We start from the raw sequence: 20030 nt of genomic DNA, 5'->3' as shown, positions 1-20030 counted from the left end.
GTGTCACGAAACTTGAGAACTGCAGGTTGCTTCTAGTGTGCCTACAAGCTGCCTACAAGGACGTTGCTCAGGGGATGCCAGATGTTTTGATGTTTTAAAATTCTTGTGGGAGGCTTCTCTCATGTCCTCGCATGGGGAGCTGGAGCTGTCAGGGGGGGGGGTCATCCATGCTCTCCCCAGATATGAACTTCCGACCTGTCGGTCTCCAGTCCTGCCAGCACAAGGATTTAACCCATTGCAACATCAGGGGCTCCTTGATTTATAGGGATTGCTTCAGTTGGGGAATTAGATTTAGCAACTTAACTTGAAAATGCAAGAATTTACTATTGGGTAATATGTACTGTTTCTTTGCTGGACAACAACCAGTGGCCACTGTGTTTCTATTGGCTCTTTTTCATTGTGTTTGTTGTTCCATAGTTATATTTGCTGAATATTTTAATGTAGGAGAAGAAGAAATATGTTTTGCTTGTAAGCAGGGGGAATTCATTTGAACCAAGGGGGTTTCAACCAGGGATTCAAAAGAAACCCTTTCCTTTCCAGTTCCTCTTTCTGGGATTGATCATCCCCAATCTTTTGGTTTCAAAATTCTAGTCTTCCCCTATAAATGGTTTTCTAATTTCTATGTTTAAGACTTTTGAAAATAACGTGTATGATATTTATAATTTCCAGTAAAGTAGAATTTGGTATTATTTTGCAGTACCTAAGAGTGAATCTTTATTTTTATTTTTTGCTGTATGATTAAGAAAACACCACTTTGTCTTTAGGGCAATTCATTTTTGTAATGAAGGGAATGGGGACATGAACTTTGGCTCAGCATTGTACATGTATGTTAATAATTCTAATTAAAAATGTTAATTTTAGAAGTTAACAAACTGCTTAATTGTTGGTAATTGTTCCTGATGTTGCACTGGTATTTGATGACTGTCGCCTGAAATTAATATCCCTGTAGCCTTGTATGCCATCATCTGGGAATAGCCAAGATAGTAATGATGCCACTAATCTAGTCTCATTTCGGCTACAGCTTGTGAATAAAGGTTGCTTTCCTTGTTTAGCCTTCATAAAATTAGTACTGACCTTGTACAATGTTAGCAGGCTCTCTCATTAAACCCATTTAGACTTTCTCTTTTTACTTCTCATTTTCTCACTATATTTAAATTTAATAAGATCTGAAACATTAACTGGTGCATCTGTCTGTGGTCTTATCATTCATTCCTTTTACAAAACTATTAAATTTTGCTTTATATCATGTATTGCTATAATTGAACTTTAAAAAAAAGATTGGTGAAAATGTTAAATTTTTATAACCAAATATATTTAGAGATGTATGTTGTGTTGAAGGAAAATAACAAAAAATCCTGAAAACAATAGGGCTATATTAACAAAATGGTGAAATGAAAGAGACATTGCAATGTTTTGTATTCTGATCAGAATCCTGTGGCAGGCATCCAAATAGTTTCTTTAGGCATGGTGAGAGACTTGAGTGTGCCTAGTAGGAAAATACTGACTTTTCATGCCAACTCTTTTGAAGAGCCGAATAGTCTTTTAAAGGTGTATTTATACAGTTGAAATAATGTAGTTTGACATCACTAACTACTATGGATTAAAGCTATGAAATCATGGGTTTTAGTCTTTTTACAAGGGTTTTAGTCTTCTCTGCTAAAGAGTTCTAATGTCTCACCAAACCACACATTCCAGAATTCCATAGCATGGAGTGATAGTAGTTAGGATATCAAACTGCATTAATTCTAAATTTTCAAATTGCATATTATATGACAGGAAGACTGTTGTTCCATTAGTGGAGTTACTAGAAGTACTTGTATAATTCAGTGTTAAAAACAATATAAACAGAAACTACCTCAACCCCAATTGTTTGTTTTACTCTTCTTTGTCTGCTTGGAATCTATTTTAAGTAGAGGAAAGTTGCTTATTTCAAGACAAAAAGGATTAAAATTACATTTTGAAACGCTGTCATGAGTTTTTATCAGAACATATAAAGTATCAGAAAAGTTGTACCTTTGGAGTAAGAAAGTGCTTTGAATCCAGTTTTCCCACTTCTTGGCAGGGGGTTGGACTGGATGGCCCACGAGGTCTCTTCCAACTCTATGATTCTCTGAATCATGTTATTATATTGGTGTGTATGTATGTGTGGAGGGGTTTGTGTGTCTTTAAAATACATCTTTGTATGACACATTCTCACTGTTTTTTCTCACCCCTCCTTCATGTGTGTGTGTGTGTATACACACACACACACACACAATATCTTCGTATTTATTGGGAGAAGTATATAGTGCAATTCCCCATATTTCTGAAATTCAAGGGTGAGTGGGAATTTTTAACTTAAAGAATATCCTCCACTTTGGCCCCTTCCACAGTGCCCCTGTATCCCAGGATCTGATTCCACACTGTCTTCTTATCCCATATAAGAAATTCGATACCATCTGTATGCAGATGACATCCAACTCTATCACTCTTTTCCACCTTCTGCTAAGGAGGCTGTCCAGGTCCCAAACCAGTGCCTGGCAGCTGTGACGAACTGGATGAGGGCAAACAAATTGAAATTTCATCCAGACAAGACAAAAATACTCTTGGTCAGTCGAAAGGCCCAACAGGGTATAGGTTACATCCTGTGCCAGATGGTGTTACGCTCCCCCTGAAATTACGGATTTGCAACTTGGGAGTTCTCCTGGACTCATCACTGAGCCTGAAACCCCATCTTTTGGCGATGGTTAGGGGAGCTTTTGCACAATTAAGACTGTGCACCAGTTGTGTCCATACCTTGAGAAGTCAGACTTGGCTATCTTCGTCCATTTATTTATTTATTTATTTACACTATTTATATACTGCCTTTCCTCACCCCTGGGGAGGGGGGGGGGGCTCAAAGCGGTTTACACATAAATAATGGCAAGATTCAATGTGACGCCAATCCATGCTCTTGTTACATCTTGAATAGACTACCTCAATGCACTCTATGTGTGGTTGCTTCTGAAGACTGTTCAGAAGCTTCAAGTAGTGCAATGGATGGCAGCCAGATTGCTCACCAGAGCAGCATACAGGGAATATACAATCCCCCTGTTGCGTCAGGCTGCCAATTTGCTACCGAGCACAATTCAAATTTCTGGCTTTAGCCTATAAAACTCTAAATGGTTCTGGCCCAGCTTACCTGTCCAAACATATCTTCCCCCTATGAACCAACCCTGACACTAAGATCTTCAGGGTAGGTTCTGCTCTTGTTCCCACCTCCTTCGCAGGTGCAGCTGGTGGGGACAAGGGACAAGGCCTTCTCAGTGATGGCCCCTTGGCTATGGAACTCCCACCACAGTGAAATTACATCGGCTCGCTCTCTCCTGTCCTTTAGAAAGAAAGTTAAAACCTGCCTATGGAACCAAGAGTTTGGAGAACAGTACTTTACAATAGGCAGCTATGAATTGATTTATGATTTTTATTTATTTTAGTGTATAATGTATATTGTGTTTCTATGTTTATATTTATTGTGGCATTGAATTATTGCCAATTTGGAAACTGCTCTGAGTCCCCTTTGGGGTTGAGAAAGAGCAGGGTAAAAATTATTTAAAATATATAGATATAATCCAGTTTAAAGCAGATAATCTGGGATCAGATCCCGGGATATAGGGAAGAGTAGAAAGGGACTCAGATGACAATAGTCATGATGACAGAACTTTATATAATTGTATGGAAGTACCAAAACAGAGAGTAAAATGAAAAATCATTCTAATTTAGGGAAGGGCATGACATCCTAAAAACCACCCACTTAGGATATATTGACGGCCCTCTACATTTGTGCATTTGACATTTGTGCATTTGATTATTCACGGATTTGATTAATCTCTAGGTCTTCCCATGCAAATAAAATTGTAACATTCGTCATATTCATGAAAATATAGAGCAGTTGTGTTTTATTTATTTATTTAAGAAAATATGTTTAGGCTATTTTGTTTTTCTGAAAATGACAGGACACTTCTCTGAATTGTGGAGTGAGCCATATTTTCTTTGGGGAAAGAGAACAGCTATATTTATGGGTTTTGTAAATTTCTCCTTCATTACTCACTAACTAAAATCAGTATAATAGACGTCATCTTGAGAAATATGTAAATTAATAATTACTTCATGCATTATTCAGAGGAAGCTTATTTTGTATCATTGATAGCTCTTATCTTATATAAAGATATGCTAATGGATTTAATTAAAATAATTATACTGAATAATGTACCCTGAACTTTACCCTAAAGTAGTTTATATTAATTGCAGAATTTTTAGTCACAAAGATGATTATAAATGTGATGGCTAATGGATAACAAAACAGGACATGATTAAGTCGCTCTAGAGCTGTTAGACGAGGCTACTTTGGCTCTGGTGGCATATTGTTTGGTATCATTGATAACATTATCCACAATTGGATTTTAGTCTCAACTGGGGACCCAAGGAAAACACAATTTAGCGAATCTGCATAAGAGTCTAATATATTGATGCAAATGAAATTTGTAGAACAAAGATTCAGGAAATATCTGCAGGGATTGTTCTTCCAAGGGCTACACATTCTCCAGACTCTCAAGCAGCATAGGGTGATGCCAGAAGAAAAGTGGGGAAAATACATGATCATAGAATGATAGAGTTGGAAGAGACCTCATGGGCCATCTAGTCCAAACCCCTGTGAAGAAGCAGGAAAATCGCATTCAAAGCACCCCCGACAGATGGCCATCCAGCCTTTGTTTAAAAGCCTCCAAAAGAAGGAGCCTCCACCACACTCTGCGGCAGAGGGTTCCACTGCTGAACAGCTCTTACAATCAGGAAGTTCTTCCTAATGTTCAGATGGAATCGCCTTTCTTGTAGTTTGAAGCCATTGCTCCACTGCGTCCTAGTCTCCAGGGCAGCAGAAAACAAGCTTTCTCCCTCCTCCCTATGACTTTCTCTCACATATTTATACATGGCTATCATGACTTCTCTTAGCCTTCTCTTCTTCAGGCTTGACTTGCCCAGCTCTTTAAGCCACTCCTCATAGGGCTTGTTCTCCAGACCCTTGATCATTTTAGTAACCTTCTTCTAATCAGATTGGGATTCAAGAAGACAGATAGAATGACTCAAGAAAGAAAGAAGTTGTAGTATCAGGGGCTTGTCTAGACTGGCTTCAAATCCCAATTTGGATCAGAAATCGGACCTGCATGTTCAGACAAGATTCAGGGACTTATTGAGATTCTTGTGAGGTGATCTGTAATAATCTGTGGTCCAAGAAAGATGTTGATTATTTTTGCTTCTGTCGTTCTTATCTAATACATGTTCCTTTCATATGCACATGATTTCAGTTTATTGTATTCTCTTTTAGGGAGCTGCACTTAAATATTTGCCCACTATTGTGAATGATGTGAAACTTGTTTTTGACCCGAAAGAACTTAGGTAAGTGTCAATGGTTAAAATAAGAATCTTCTATATAAGTTACCTTTTAGTAAATGTGACTGTAATAAATACAGTCTTCTGTCTGCACATACGCATGTAGGATTGTGTTGTTAATACTAATGTCCTGAATGCACTCAGTAAAAAGTACATCCAATAGGATCCAAAATGTTTCTTACATTTTGCTCTATACTACATGAAACAATTCTATATGTCTAAGGAAAATGTAGCATTTTATTGTTGGTATTTTATTTTCACATTTAAAATTTGACACAAGGTTATAAGCCTTTTTTATATATGGAATCAACTCTTTGCACTTTAGGATAATTATTTTTAATAAATAATAATAAATATTTTTCAGAGGATATTGATTTTCCTTTTTTGTGGATGATGTATTGAAGTCTCAAGCATTAAATATAAATTAGGCACCATGCTTTCTCTTAGTAAAGGTTTCCACTTGACATTGAGTCTAGTCAAGTCAGACTCTTGGGGGTGATCCTCATCTCCATTTCTAAGCCAAAGAGCCAGCATTATCCATAGACATCTCCACGGTCATGTGGTCGGCTTGATGGCATAGAGTGCCTTTACCTTCCCGCCGAGGCCTTAGCTATTGATTTACTCATATTTCCATGTTTTTCAACTGCTAGGTTGGCAGAAGCTGGGGCTAACAATGGGAGCTCATCTCATCCTGCAGATTTGAACTGCTGAGCTTCCAGTCAGCAAGTTCTGCAGCTTAGCAGTTTAACTCACTGTGCCACCATAGCCCCTTAATCTTATTTAGTCTGACTTAATCTTATTTAGTCATAAACCACAAGGAAAGATGTACTTTCCTGATAAACTATCACAAATTTTAAAAAGTCCCAGCTTGCAGAATTGTCATGTACTTAAGTAGCTTGCTACTGTTAAGTTGATTCTGTAATTTAATGTCTCTTCCGTTTCTTTGATTGCAAGGTTCCTGGAATTTCGTCTTTCAGTGTGTATTGCTATCTCTTTTTCCTGTTACCTTTGTGCTTCCTGGCCATTATTATCTTGTAATTAAGAATCATTTAATATTGTCTGATCATCCTCCTGACAAGTTCCTATATGTCCTGCTTCCCTAATTCTAGATAATATCCCAATATTTTTGTTTATTTATTTTCTGTCCAGCAAGTTAATCCCACACTTGTTTTTCCATGTGCTCATTCAGCCTTGGACATTACCAAATTCTACCCACTCATCACAAGTGAATTGTTTTTCTGTTCTTTGCTACTTTCCCTCAAATGTACATATAACTATATATGCTGATCAGAACCATGCCTTTGATTCAAATTTTCTTGTGTGTTTTACTTTAAAATGCACTAGTGAGTTATACCAAATCACCTTGTCTGTCTCCTGAGGAACCTGTATAATAATCAAGTAGCAACAGTAAGAACCATAGAACAACAGACTGGTTCAAAATTGGGAAAAGCGTATGGCACATTGTATGAGAACACATCATGCAATGTGCAGGGCTTGACGAATGCAAGGCTGGGGTTAAATTTGCTGGAAGAAACCTTAACAACCTTAGATATGCAGATGATACCACTTTGATGGCCAAAAGTGAGGAGGAGCTGAGGAGCCTTCTAACAAAGGTGAAAGAAGAAAGTGCAAAAGCTGGGTTGCAGTTAAACATAAAAAAACCAAGATTGTGGCAACCGGACTGCTTGATAACTGGGAAATAGAGAGAGAAAACATGGAGGCCGTGACAGGCTTTGTATTTCTAGGTGCAAAGATTACTGCAGAAGCAGACCGCAGCCAGGAAATCAGGAGACACGACTTGGGAGGAGAGCAATGTCCAATCTCGATAAAATAGTTAAGAGTAAAGACATCACACTGGCAATGAAGATCTGCATAGTTAATGCAATGGTATTCCCCATAGTCACCTACGGATGTGAGAACTGGACCATAAGGAAGGCTGAGCGAAGGAAGATAGACACTTGTGAACTGTGGTGCTGGAGGAAAATTCTGAGAGTGCCTTGGACCGCAAGAAGATCCAACCAGTCCATGCTCCAAGAAGTAAAGCCCAACTACTCATTGGAGGGAAGGATATTAGAGGCAAAGATGAAGTACGTTGGCCACATCATGCGAAGAGAGGAAAGCTTAGAGAAGATAATGATGCTGGGGAAAATGGAAGGATAAAGGAAAAGGGGCCGACCAAGGTTAAGATGGATGGATGGTATCCTTGAAGTGACTGGCTTGACTCTGAAGGAGCTGGGGGTGGCCACGGCCGACAGGGAGCTCTGGCATGGGCTGGTCCAGGAGGTCACAAAGAGTCGGAAGCAAGTGAACAAATAAACAATAACAGTGAGTGACAGGAGGCCATTTTTGGAAGCTTCTTTGAATCATGGTCCAATTTTATTAAGCTTTGCCATATAATATTCTTCCCAGTAATGTGCAGAGGTCCTCATACAAGGGAAGTAGACCTTGTTGCCAGGATGGGTAGAGACTATATTTTGAATACATTTAAAGATTTTTTTAAAATGATCTTTACCAGTTTTTGTTCATTTTCATGGTTTCTTCCTTTTTGTTGAAATTGTCCACATGCTTGTGGATTTCAGTGGCCCAAACACAAATCAAGGAACATGAAAGGCACTGCAGACTATCTCAACCTGAGAAGTCAGCCATAGCAGAGCACTTTCATGAATCAATCTGGATGCTGTGTATTATTTAAGAACACAGAAATGCTGGACCACTCTCACAACCACCATGTCAGGCTACACAGAGAAGGCATTGAAATCCACAAGCATGTGTGGACAATCTCAAGAGAAAGGAGAAAACTATGAAAATGAACAAAATCTGGCTGCCAGTATTTAAAAACACTAAAATCAGGACAGTAAAGAAAGAACAACACTCAGAGAAGGGGGGAATTCCAGACAAGAAACAATCAAGGCCAGTTAACAACTCCCAACAAAGGATTCCTCCAGGCAGGGAGCAGTTGGGCTTTGAAGCTGCAAGGCTATTCAGTGCTAATCAAGGTCGTCAACTGCAACATTCACACTTGCCTCAAACAGATAAGAGTTCTTTCTCCCATCCTGGACATTCGACAGATGTATAAACCCCACTTGCCTAGTTTCCAACAGACCTGACAACTGCTGAGGATATCTGCCATAGATGTGGGCAAAACATCAGGATAGAGTGCTTCTGGAACATGGCCATATGGCTTGGAAAACTCACAGCAACCCAGTGAATATTTAATTCTTTTTAATCTTTGTAAATCAACGTTTTAGTAGTATCTTTTAGAATTATTGTAAACCACCTTAAATCCCATGTTTTGACAAAGGTAGGATATAAGATTAATAAATAAAGGAGTAATTGCTAAGGTAGTTTGGAAACAAGAACACAAGGTGTATTAGAAGAGAGGAACAGAAGAAAATGTAGTGGTGGTTGACTTTGAGAAAATAAATACAGAACAATAGCATTTGGGAGGCTCTGTTCTGCAGTCTCAGTCTTAATGGGGCACCTACATGGAAATACTTAGTCAAACACCTGTATATAGAACAGACGAATGTAGCATTCACATCAACAGAGGACGATGAGAGAAATATGTGAGAGGAAAATGTGATGGTGATGAACTCTGGAGGGATCTCATTAGGAAGGACACAGTTGATACAACATGTACTTAGGTCCTAACTGTTTCAGTTTGTTTTCTTAAGACATGCTGGCATTGTTCCTTCAAATCCCAGGGCATCTACTTTACAATTCCAGTATGCTGGAGGGATTAAATAATCCTTTTTGTAATTTGGTAGGTCGATGTTCTCCTCAAGGTGAGCAAGCAAGATAGAATTATTTTAGCATTCTTTCTAATTGCTTAACTATAGTTGAACATGAGTTCTGTGCATGTTGGCTGATTAGGATAGGTGAAGAAAAAGGGAATTATATTTCTCTCCTCTTTGGCCTGCATAGAAATCATATAGGCTTTTTGGTAGAGGAAGAAAGTCCCTTGCTCTGTCCCAGCATAGAAGTGCAGTCTTCATCCACCCAAAGATGGCAGTTACCTGTGGCACCACTGATGAAGAGGTCATGAGTTCGAAGCCAGCCTGGGTCGGAGTGAGCTTCCAGCCATTCGTCTAGCTTGCTGTTGACCTATAAAGCCTGAAAGACAGTTGCATCTGTCAAGTAGAAAATTTAGGTACCGCTTATGCGGGGAGGCTAATTTAACTAATTTACGACGCCATAAAACCTTCCAGCAGCGTGCAGAAGAATAAGGAAGTACTCCATCAAAGGACTCGGTGTCACAATGAAGCGGTGAAGCGACAGCTCTCCTTGTGGCCGGAATCGAGCCAGGAATACAGCATGCCCTCATAAAGCCAGAAAAGCTTGGGCACAGCTGGAATGTTAAATTGCCTCTGAGTCTGTCTATATATGTTGTATGTCTAACTGGCATTGAATGTTTGCCATGTATATGTGCATTGTAATCCGCCCTGAGTCCCCTGCGGAGTGAGAAAGGCGGAATATAAATACTATAAATAAATAATATGCATGTATAGATGAAGATATGCATGCAAATTAGTGATTTATATGGACTAGGTATCTCAGTAAGTGAACCTTAGCAAAATATTACATTTATGTTTCACTCATATAAACAGATCTAGCACTGCAGTAAGTTAAGCAACTGTCTTACTGGAATAAATCAATGTATAAATTCAGGAATATGTCAAACATTCAGTTTTTAGGCTAAGTAAACAAGTTAGGGAACTGTTTTAGTGGAATAAATCAATGTATAAATTCAGAGATATGTGAAACATTCAGTTTTTAGGCTAAGTAAACAATGTGGAAACAAATAATATCCTTGGTGATTCGAACTGAATCTTGTGCGTCGGAATTATAAGAGATTACAATACGCTTTTAAATTGCTTTCTGCAAACTCCCATGGATTCTTGAATTTACATCCCCAAAACTTTTAATGGAAACTGCCAGCTACATTTTTGTCGCATATATGTGTAAATGCAATATTAATCTTGTTCCTTTTATTTCTTCTTCTTCTTTTTTGCTAGCAAATTGTTTACAGATTTCATACTGAATGTTCCAATGGGCCGCCTGACAATTCAGAAGCTATACTGTTTGATTGAAATAGTTCATAGTGACCTTTTCACACAGCACGGTAAGGGAAAAAAAAAACAACAACAGAATCTCTAAAGAAACATTAAATTGTCACATTGTTTGTTTTCTGTCAGTCCATTGTGAGTCAAATGACTATAGACGTGTACATCTGGGATTATATACACACACATGCACATGCATACATGCACAGGCAACTCTCTGTACCCACAGATGCTGCATCTATGGATATAAGCATCCACTATTTATTTATTTGCCCTATTTATACCACGTCTTTCTCTGCCCCAAAGGGGACTCAAGACGGTTTACATATAGGCAATTATCCAATGCCTTGCAACATATAGAGACATTAAAACTCTAAAACAGTTGAGTTAAAAATTGATCCAAGTCAAATATTTTAAAAATTACATTCAGTATTAAAATCATGCCATCCAAAAATCATGATCCAAGGTCGATTCCGTAGTCATTTGCGCATAATCCGATCTATACCTGAAAATATTTTTTAAAAAATTCCAAAAACCTTGATTTTGCCATTTTATATAAGGGATGCCATTTTACTATGCTGTTGTATATCTTATTTATTAATTTATTATTTATTTACTGTATTTATATACCACTTTTCTCACCCCTGGGGGGAGTCAAAGAGGTTTCCAACATAATCATAGCAACATTCAATGCCAAACATACATGTAAAAAAACAGAGCATCAAATCAAACTATCACAACATGTACCGTATTTTCCGTCGTACTAGACGGCTTTCTAAGCCTGGAAAATCTTATGAAAAGTCGGGGGTAGTATAGTATGCCAGGTATAAATTAAAATAGTAATATATTTTTTTTTAAAAGAACAAAATCTCCCTTAGTGGCATGGCCTGAGGAGGGGGAGGGCAGAGGGAGGGCATGGGGAGGAAGGGTGGCAGGCAGCATTGCCACGGAGACTGGCTGGGAGTGATGGCCCGCTGGGCTTTCCCTGCTGCCCCCGCCGTTCTCCCCACTCGCCTTTCAAGGACCTCCTCCTCCCTTGCCACTCACCTCCTCTGAGCACATCCAAAGCATGCCACTTCTCGGGGCTGCTGGGAGTTGTCATCCGGAGGCGCTTCCTTGAGCCTAGGCAAGCCCAGTGGCCTTCGGAGGAGGTGAGCGGAGGTCCTTGGAAGGAGAGTGGGGGGGGGGGGGGGGCGGGGGCATAGTGTTGGAAGAGGGGTAGTCTTAAACGGCGAGTATATCCCTAACTCTGTATTTTATCTTTAAACGTTGGGCGTGGTCTTACATCCCCAGTTGCATTGTATGCCGGAAAATATGGTAACTATAAATTAAAACCGTTTAAATCATATTAAACCATAAAATATAAGTTTAAACATTAAGACATAGAATTAAAACATATTAGTAGAAACATTAAAATCACAAAATCCAGAGCATAGTAAGAAGCCATTCCAATTGTCAGTTGCACATATTTCCTATTTATTTCTCACACTTCTTACTAATCAAAGACTTGGGCCCACAGCCATGTCTTTGCTTTTTTTCTGAAGGCCAAAAGGGAGGGTGTTGATCTAATTTCACTGGGGAGGGAGTTCCATAGCTGAGGAACCACCACTGAGAAGGCCCTATCTCTCTTCCTCACCAATCGCACCTGCGAAGGAGGTAGGATCGAGAGCAGGGCCTCTCCAGAAGATTTTAATCTCATTGATGTTTCATAGAGGGAGATGTGTTGGGACAGGTAAACTAGGCTGGAAGTGTTTGATAGGCTAAAGCCAACACCTTGAATATAATAGGACTTAAGCATTCATGGATTTTGGTATCCAGGATGGACCTGGAATTAAGCCCCAGTGGATAGGACCCACTCTATAACATCAGCTCACATGTATTATCAAAGCATAGTTCCTGTTGTCCTCAGATTCAATGTTCTTTCTTATGTTTCCCTCCATCACCTTTCACACTCCCAATTCCTTACCTTTCTTTTGTCCAAACTGGGAAATGTACCTCAAAAGTGGAAACTACAGTTTGAATATGCTACATACGTTTGGATTGGTTCCCATTCTCCGGTTTTCACTGACCAAAAATTGACAAGTTCAGACCTTGCTAAAGGGTCAGACCAAAAAACCACTTAGCAGTTCAAGGATAAAATCTGTCTTGCTTACTGCCACTCTTATAACAGGTCAGTCAGCAAATATGGCTCGAGCTCTCTCTCATCCTCAGCGAGATACTTTTCAGTAGTTGAAGCATGAGAATAGGAACATATTTCTGAACTGCCTATTACCCAGCACCTAGTACCCCCTCTTGACTCATAACACTGAGTAGGGAGGAATTGATTAGTGAGGTCCAAGAGGTGCCAGATCTTTCCTTACTAGAGGGAGTCTTCTATCTGTCAAGGAAGCAATGTTTGTGAGTTACTTCAAAATATTTACAATCTGGCTTCTGCTTGGTAGCAAGTAGCTGACAGAACATGAAAAAAGCTAAAAAATTAAAATAGCAACACATTTGTATTCATAACATTTATTCAGTTTGTTTACAAAAATGAATGAATGAATGAAAGAAATATGAAGTAAGGGTGTTTCATCAACTACTGGAAGCCCAGCTCTAAGAACCTTCCTCTCCCTGTAGTATCCATTCCAATTTATCATTAGAAGAGCTATCATTTAAATTTAAGAACTAGTAGTTGAGTTTGCTTTTATGGTATGCAGCTATGCATTTTATTTTGCTTTCCAATTGACACTGGGTAATGTTCCTGTGCTCCTCATTCACTTCTCAGGTTATTTATTGTATTGGTTCAAGATACTTTCAGTGGTTGTTCAGTAGTTTTCAGGAGCCTCCGTTGGTGCAATGGGTTCAACCCTTGTGCCAGCAGGACTGCTGACCAAAAGGTCGGCGGTTCGAATCGAGAGAGCGGGGTGAGCTCCCACCTGTCAGCTCCAGCTTCTCATGCAGGGACATTAGAGAAGCCTTCCACAGGATGGTAAATATCCAGGCATCCCCTTGGCAACGTTCTTGCAGACAACCAATTCTCTCACACCAGAAACGACTTGTAGTTTTTCAAGTCGCTCCTGACACACACAAAAATGTGAAGGTTCTGAGTTTTAGAAACAGAGACAGGAAACGATCTCTGGGCAATATCCAACCTCCTGTGCCACTCCATTTAGCCTGCACCATGGCCTGTCATGGCAGCTCACTGTTGGAGGACAGCAAAGTAGTTTGACCTTCCTCTAGTAGTATCCTATATGCAGTAGTTCCATGTTGTGAACAATGCTACAGCTTGCCATTCACCAGCACTTGGATTTAATGTAAGATGAGGAAGGAATTGTACACACATCAATCTATGTCCTCATAGAAGTGACATGATTTATGTCCTTTGGGGTCCTCCAGAGGCTTTAGCAGATGGTTTAATTATTTTCCCTATGGGACATAAGCAGATGCATCTCAGCCCTTTTCCTACTCTTGACATGGTACAAAATAGCCATTGGGAGGGTTGAGTAGTACATTGGCCCGGGGGAGGGGTTGGGGATTGGAAAGGATGAAAGGAATATCAATCATCATATCAATTAGAAAAAGATATACACAGTGAAAGAGAAGCTGTTAATCCTTGCCCAGTACAGAATAATAGTAATAATTATTTTATTTTTATACCCTGCCTCCATCCCCCCGAAGGGACTCGAGGCGGCTTACAAAGGGACAAGCCCAGAGAGCACAGAATTAAAACATAATGCAATAAAATAAAAAGAAAACAAATCCAAATAGAAACATATCACAATAAAACATAACATCATGAAAACAGTACCATGGGAGCAATTCAGAGGGCTCTGAGTTTGTGCAAAATTCCTAGATAGAGCTAAGGGAAAGTGCAAAATTCAGTGGCAGGGATGGGAGAGTAATGTCCTTGGGCTCTATAATGTCAGGATTGTGTTTGGATTGGATATTAACTGGAAAGAAAGAAACCTTATTTGAAGTCGGAATATTTTTATGGGAGAGAAACAAAGAGAGGGAGAGGTGTTGATCTCATTTGGGTTATAGTAGTTATTCTCAACCTGTGGGTCCCCAGGTGTTTTGGCCTAGAACGCCCCGAAATCCCAGCCAGTTTACCAGCTGTTAGGATTTCTGGGAGTTGAAGGCCAAAACATCTGGGGACCCACAGGTTGAGAACCACTGGGCTATATCATTTAACCCTAAACAGATTTCACTAATGTAGATTCACAGATCCACAACAATTACATATCCACATCAAAAAGGTTCCCTGTCCTTTTTGTAAAACATGCCCAAAACTAATACCTAAGATGAGACGGTCACTTCTGACATGATAAATAACTTTCCTTCTCTGCTTCTGTAGCTCTACCTTGTAAGTCTACTGTTTAGTAGCTTAACTTTAGAGGTAAAGGTTAAGTCCAGTCATGTCCAACTCTAGAGGTTGTTGCACATCTCCATTTCTAAGCCGAAGAGCCGGCGTTGTCCATAGACACCTCTAAGGTCATGTGGCTAGCATGACTGCATGGAGTGCCAGAGCGGTACCTGTTGATCTACTCACATTTGCATGTTTTCGAACTGCTATGTTGGCAGAAGCTGGGGCTGACAGTGGGAGCTCACACCGCTCCCCAGATTTGAACCTGCGACCTTTCTGTCAACAAGTTCAGCAGCTCAGCACTTTAACCCACTGTACCACTAGGGGCTCCACTTTGACACCTCATAAAGCTTAACTTTATGAGGTGTCAACTTCAGCATTTGGAGTCACATGTAACATTGGGAACAGGAATGTTCTTACCTCATGATTATGTAAACATTTGTGTCAGCAACCCTAAATGACCAAACGTGGGCAACCGAAGCCTGTATCAGACTAATTTGGGCAACTGCATAAAATGTCAAAAGTGAGCCAAGTCCTAAAAGCTTTCGAAAGTGTTATTTGTTTGCTGTGGACTTTGCTTAAAGCCAAAGTCACATATTTGAAAAATGAATCAAGTGAAGCTTGTGACTGAAACGTAGGCTAGGACTATGATAAATAAGTTTCCTTGTTCTTCCTTGCTATATAATTCTGAATTACAGCATGCTTTTCCATTGTTAACTCCCCTCTTTCTATGTGTGTGTCTTGTATATACACATACTAATAGAAAAAAGTTTCAATGTTATTATTTTTAGGTATTGCATAATTTTTTTGTTGTGTCAGGAGTGACCTGAAAAACTGCAAGTCACTTCTGGTGTGAGAGAATTGACCATCTGCAAGGACGTTGCCCAGGGGATGCCCGGATGATTTTATGTTTTTATCATCCTTGTGGGGGGCTTCTCTCATGTCCCCGCATGAGGAGCTGGAGCTGATAGAGGGAGCTCATCCACCTCTCCCCGGATTCGAACCTGCAACCTGTCGGTCTTCAGTCCTGCCGGCACAGGGGTTTAACCCACTGCGCCACCGGGGGCTCATTGCATAATTGGCTTGGTTAAAATTTGACCATTACAAAAACTTTTTTTCTTAATTGCTTTCAGAGTATGTGTTTGAGTTCAAAATCTAAACTGAAAATATTTCAATAGGGATTAGAGATTCATGGTAGAACTGTTTCCTGTTTATTGTATTTTCTGTTATGATAATTCAGACCTAGATTGGTGATGTGAGAAATTGTCTTGCTTATACAGCAGTGAGAGGGAAAGTACCTTCACTTGGAAGAAACTCAAGGTGAATAAATGGTCACTTGTCAGGAAAAGCATTCTGGCACATTTGGTTTAAACTGAGTTGTTTGATCCAAATGAAGGGATATCATTTGTCTTAGTATAATACTCGACACTAAATAAAAATAAAAATCGAAAATGCTTTAAAAGAAGTGCAGGCTTCATCTGATATGCTCTGTATTTTGTATGCATTATTCCCTTACCAGCACATTATGTATCCCTAAAGCCAATTTTCATCATTTCAAGAAAACAGTATCATTCTCACAGCACAGTCCTGTGCACAGTGGTTCAGAACTAATTCAAAAACACACACAAGACCTTCAAATAAATAGACACACACAGTAGCACCTCTACTTAAGAGTGTCCCAACATAAGAGCATTTTGAGTTTGGAGCTGTTGCTCAGCCCATGTTTGCTTTGACATAAGAACACTGTTTTGAGTTAAGAGCTAGCACCAGAGGGAGTACTAGAGCCAGAGTACAGGCTTTAGGGCTTCAAAGGAGCAGCCTCTGTGCCTTGTGCTCTTGTTCACTTTGGGAGATTGCGGTCTTCTTTGTTCTTGTCCGTTTTGAGGAACTTTGAGTTAGTTGATTTTGTGTGGTTTTATTCCTGGTATGTTTGGCTTCATGAAAGGGTGGGGAAAGCAAGAGGGGAGGGAGGTTGAAATGAGTACAGTATGAAGAAAACAATGCTTCTGTCTCTTCACTTGGTGTTTTGTGCTTCCTTGCCACAACTTTGCGCTTTTACCATTGATCTTTCTTTTTTATTGTTCCTTGTGAATGTGCATTTATACATTATTTGTTGTTTATAAAGTACATTTTCTTATTTAAAAACATACCAAAATTAATAGCATTTCAATGGGAAAATTCACTTTGAGATACGAGTGTTTTGAGTTAAGAGCTCAGCCACGGAACTCTTAAGTCAATGTATAGAGAGGGATAAACTGGTCCTCAGGGCTCCTCTATGATATCCTGGTACTGGAAGTCAGGTAACTTAAAGGTGTTACGTTGTATTCATGGTTTTAGCTAACCACAGTGCAGATACGGGGGCCTTCGTGCGTGAAAGGAGTGAGCAAGCATCATTTCATAGTGGCACAGCATATCAAGTCTTGCATATTACCAGCTGTTAAACACTGAATAAGGAAATGCCTTGAACAGGCCAATAAAGATATACTCAAAATGGGTTGTTGTTAAGTATTTATAGAGGCAGGCATTGCAGAACTGTATCTTCTTTGTGCAGTGAACTGAAAAAATTGGGCTTCTCTTACAGTTACCTGAAATTTTAACGCTGACCCAGGTAGTCATCACATAGGTTAAAAAGAAGCGTAGTCATCACATAGGTTTAAAAAAATGTCAGGAAAGCTCATGAGCGTCCTAACTATTTTTATAATAAATGATTAGTTATGCATAAAGCGTAGCAGATTCATGGGGGTTTGTACTGTAATGAAAAAAACATGTGCGAAAAAACTGCTTGTCAGTAAAAGACGGGAGAACATAAGCCGTTTATATGAGCTCTTGCTGTTTTAATTGTCATTAAATGTGTTAATCTATTTTAGCACTCCCCGATGGCAGATAGGGCATTCAGCATCATTCATTGGTTTATGAATATTACAAGGCCAGCCAAATATTAGATTCCCCCAGAATCTGATGTTGATAAAGTCTTTTAAATATACAGATCATTTGTATATTTGCATTTTCCATTAACGTGTTAATGTTGGTATTTGTGTTGGGCTGAAATGGTTTTGCTTTAGCTAATAATGCCCTACAAAGCATCTGTTTTAAAAAGATTAATACTTTATTCTTGCACACATTCACCTGACATTAATCATTGTGGGTTAGCGCTGGGCAGTAGAGGATGAACAGATGTTGACGTATTGTTGCTTGCGATTATTGTCTCATGCTTATGAGCTATCTTCAGCCCCTGGGCTCTGAACAAGCGCATAATCTTTTAGGCAATAGATCTCTCTTCAAGGTCACTCATTAATCAGAGCTGGGAAGTGTTCATGGCGGTAGTTTGACACGCCTTTAATATTTGCTCCTCTACACCTTTTGCTTTTCACTATGCCTGGATAACCAAGAAAAGACAAAAATGGTTGCTGGGAGAAAAAGGGTTTGAAGCACACCATTACAACATCCCCACTTTTTTGAGCTGTTGCTCTACTACATGGATTCATTATAGCTTTTTCTCCTCTTTAAAAATTGCAGCTGCAAGGAGATTATGGTTTGAACATCATAAAACGTTACGTATATATTAAAAGCATTTATAGCCACAGCTTTTAGTGTCGTTGAATGAAACATTTTATAAATTGTTCTCCAACCCGTCGTTCTGAAACAGTTTTCCAAATGATGTTACTTAATTGGAAAGGTGGATGCATTTTTTTGTTGAACTGGTTTGCACTGTTAAAATAGGTAGATGTAGAACCGTGATCAGATCATGAACTTCTTATTGTACTATTTAGAAGCCGACTACAGAGAATAGGGAAGATCTCACTAATATTCCTAGTGAATATGCAGTGGAGGTGAGAAGGTGATATTGTTTCTATGATGTTGCCTGCTTTTGATGTTTTTATTGATTTGTTGTTGTTGATTGTATTTTACTGTGCTTGTTTTAATCTGTAAATTTTGACCTGTCCCTTTCTAAGCTGCTCCAAATCTCATCAGGGAGATGGAGGCGAGGTATAAAAATAAAGTTATTATAATATTTATTTATTTATTTATTTACAGTATTTCTATCCTGCCTTTCTCAGCCCTAAGGCAACTTAAGGCAGCTTAAAAATTGCCACAATTTGATGCCATAACAGTCATAAATACTATTAAAACATTTACCATGATATAATAAAAATCCATATAAAAACCATTAAAAACATACAATCACCAATGTCTTCCAATCAAACTCATTTTCCATTAGCATTGTCTAAGCTATTTCATGTTCACTCTTTCATAGTACCATATTTATCTATTACGCTGCATTTCCAAAAACTTGTTCAAAGAGCCAGGACTTTACTTTTTTCCAGAAAGTCAGGAGGGAGAGGGCCGATCTAATATCCCTGGGGAGGGAGTTCCACAGGTGAGGGGCCACCACTGAGAAGGCCCTGTCTCTCGTCCCTGCTAAACACGCTTGTGAAGAAGGTGGGATTGAGAGCAGGGCCTCCCCAGACGATCTTAAGTTCCTAGATGGTTCATAAGAAGAGATAAGTTCAGACAGGTAAGCTGGGCCAGAACCATTTAATAGATTTACAGGACTAGATTGTATAAATAAGAAATTCCAGAAGAACTATGGACAGACAGACATTCACAACATTGTTCAGAGGGCGGCAACAAAGTACGTCCCAGAGGAAAAAAAAAACAAGAATGCAAGATGGTTGTCTGCTGAGACACTGGAAGCAGCCCAAGAAAGAAGGAAAGCAAAAGGAAACAGTGATAGGGAGAGATATGCCCAATTAAATGCACAATTCCAGAGGTTAGCCAGAAGAGATGGGGAACTATTTTTAAACAAGAAATGGAAGAAGACAATAGAATAGGAATTAGAAACATCAGAGGTAAATTTCAATCAAAAATTGGTATGCTAAAAAAATTAGCAAGAACCTAACAGAAGCAGAAGAAAGCAAGAGAAGATGAACTGTTTAAAATCTTGAAAGATGATGTTGCATGTCATATGGAAAACACAAGAATGGCCATCAGACTGGGAAAAAAATCAACTTATATCCCCATACCAAAAAAGGGAAATGCTAAAGAATGCTCAAACTTTTGTACAGTGGGACTTATTTCACATGCCAGCAAGGTAATGCTAAAGATCCTGCAAGATAGACTCCAGCAATACATGGGAGAGAGTTGCCAGATGTATAAGCTGGGTTTAGAAAAGGCAGAGGAATGAGAGACCAAATTGCCAATATTCACTGGATAATGGAGAA

At 39.2% G+C, this 20030-nt stretch overlaps 1 protein-coding gene across 1 annotated transcript in view; it reads left to right on the top strand.

Annotated features, from left to right (window-relative positions):
* Positions 1 to 20030, top strand: part of DOCK1 (dedicator of cytokinesis 1) — a 530863-nt gene that overhangs the window by 141563 nt on the left and 369270 nt on the right. Inside the window, exons 24-25 of the mRNA XM_060768624.2 lie at positions 5339 to 5409; positions 10419 to 10525. Of these exons, the coding sequence (XP_060624607.2) occupies positions 5339 to 5409; positions 10419 to 10525 (178 nt within the window). The remainder of the gene's footprint in view (positions 1 to 5338; positions 5410 to 10418; positions 10526 to 20030) is intronic.

The sequence above is a fragment of the Anolis sagrei genome, chromosome 3 (assembly GCF_037176765.1).
Source record: "Anolis sagrei isolate rAnoSag1 chromosome 3, rAnoSag1.mat, whole genome shotgun sequence".
Classification (NCBI taxonomy): domain Eukaryota; kingdom Metazoa; phylum Chordata; class Lepidosauria; order Squamata; family Dactyloidae; genus Anolis; species Anolis sagrei.
Note: the sequence above shows the minus strand (reverse complement) of the source record. Positions and strands in the feature narration are given on the sequence as shown.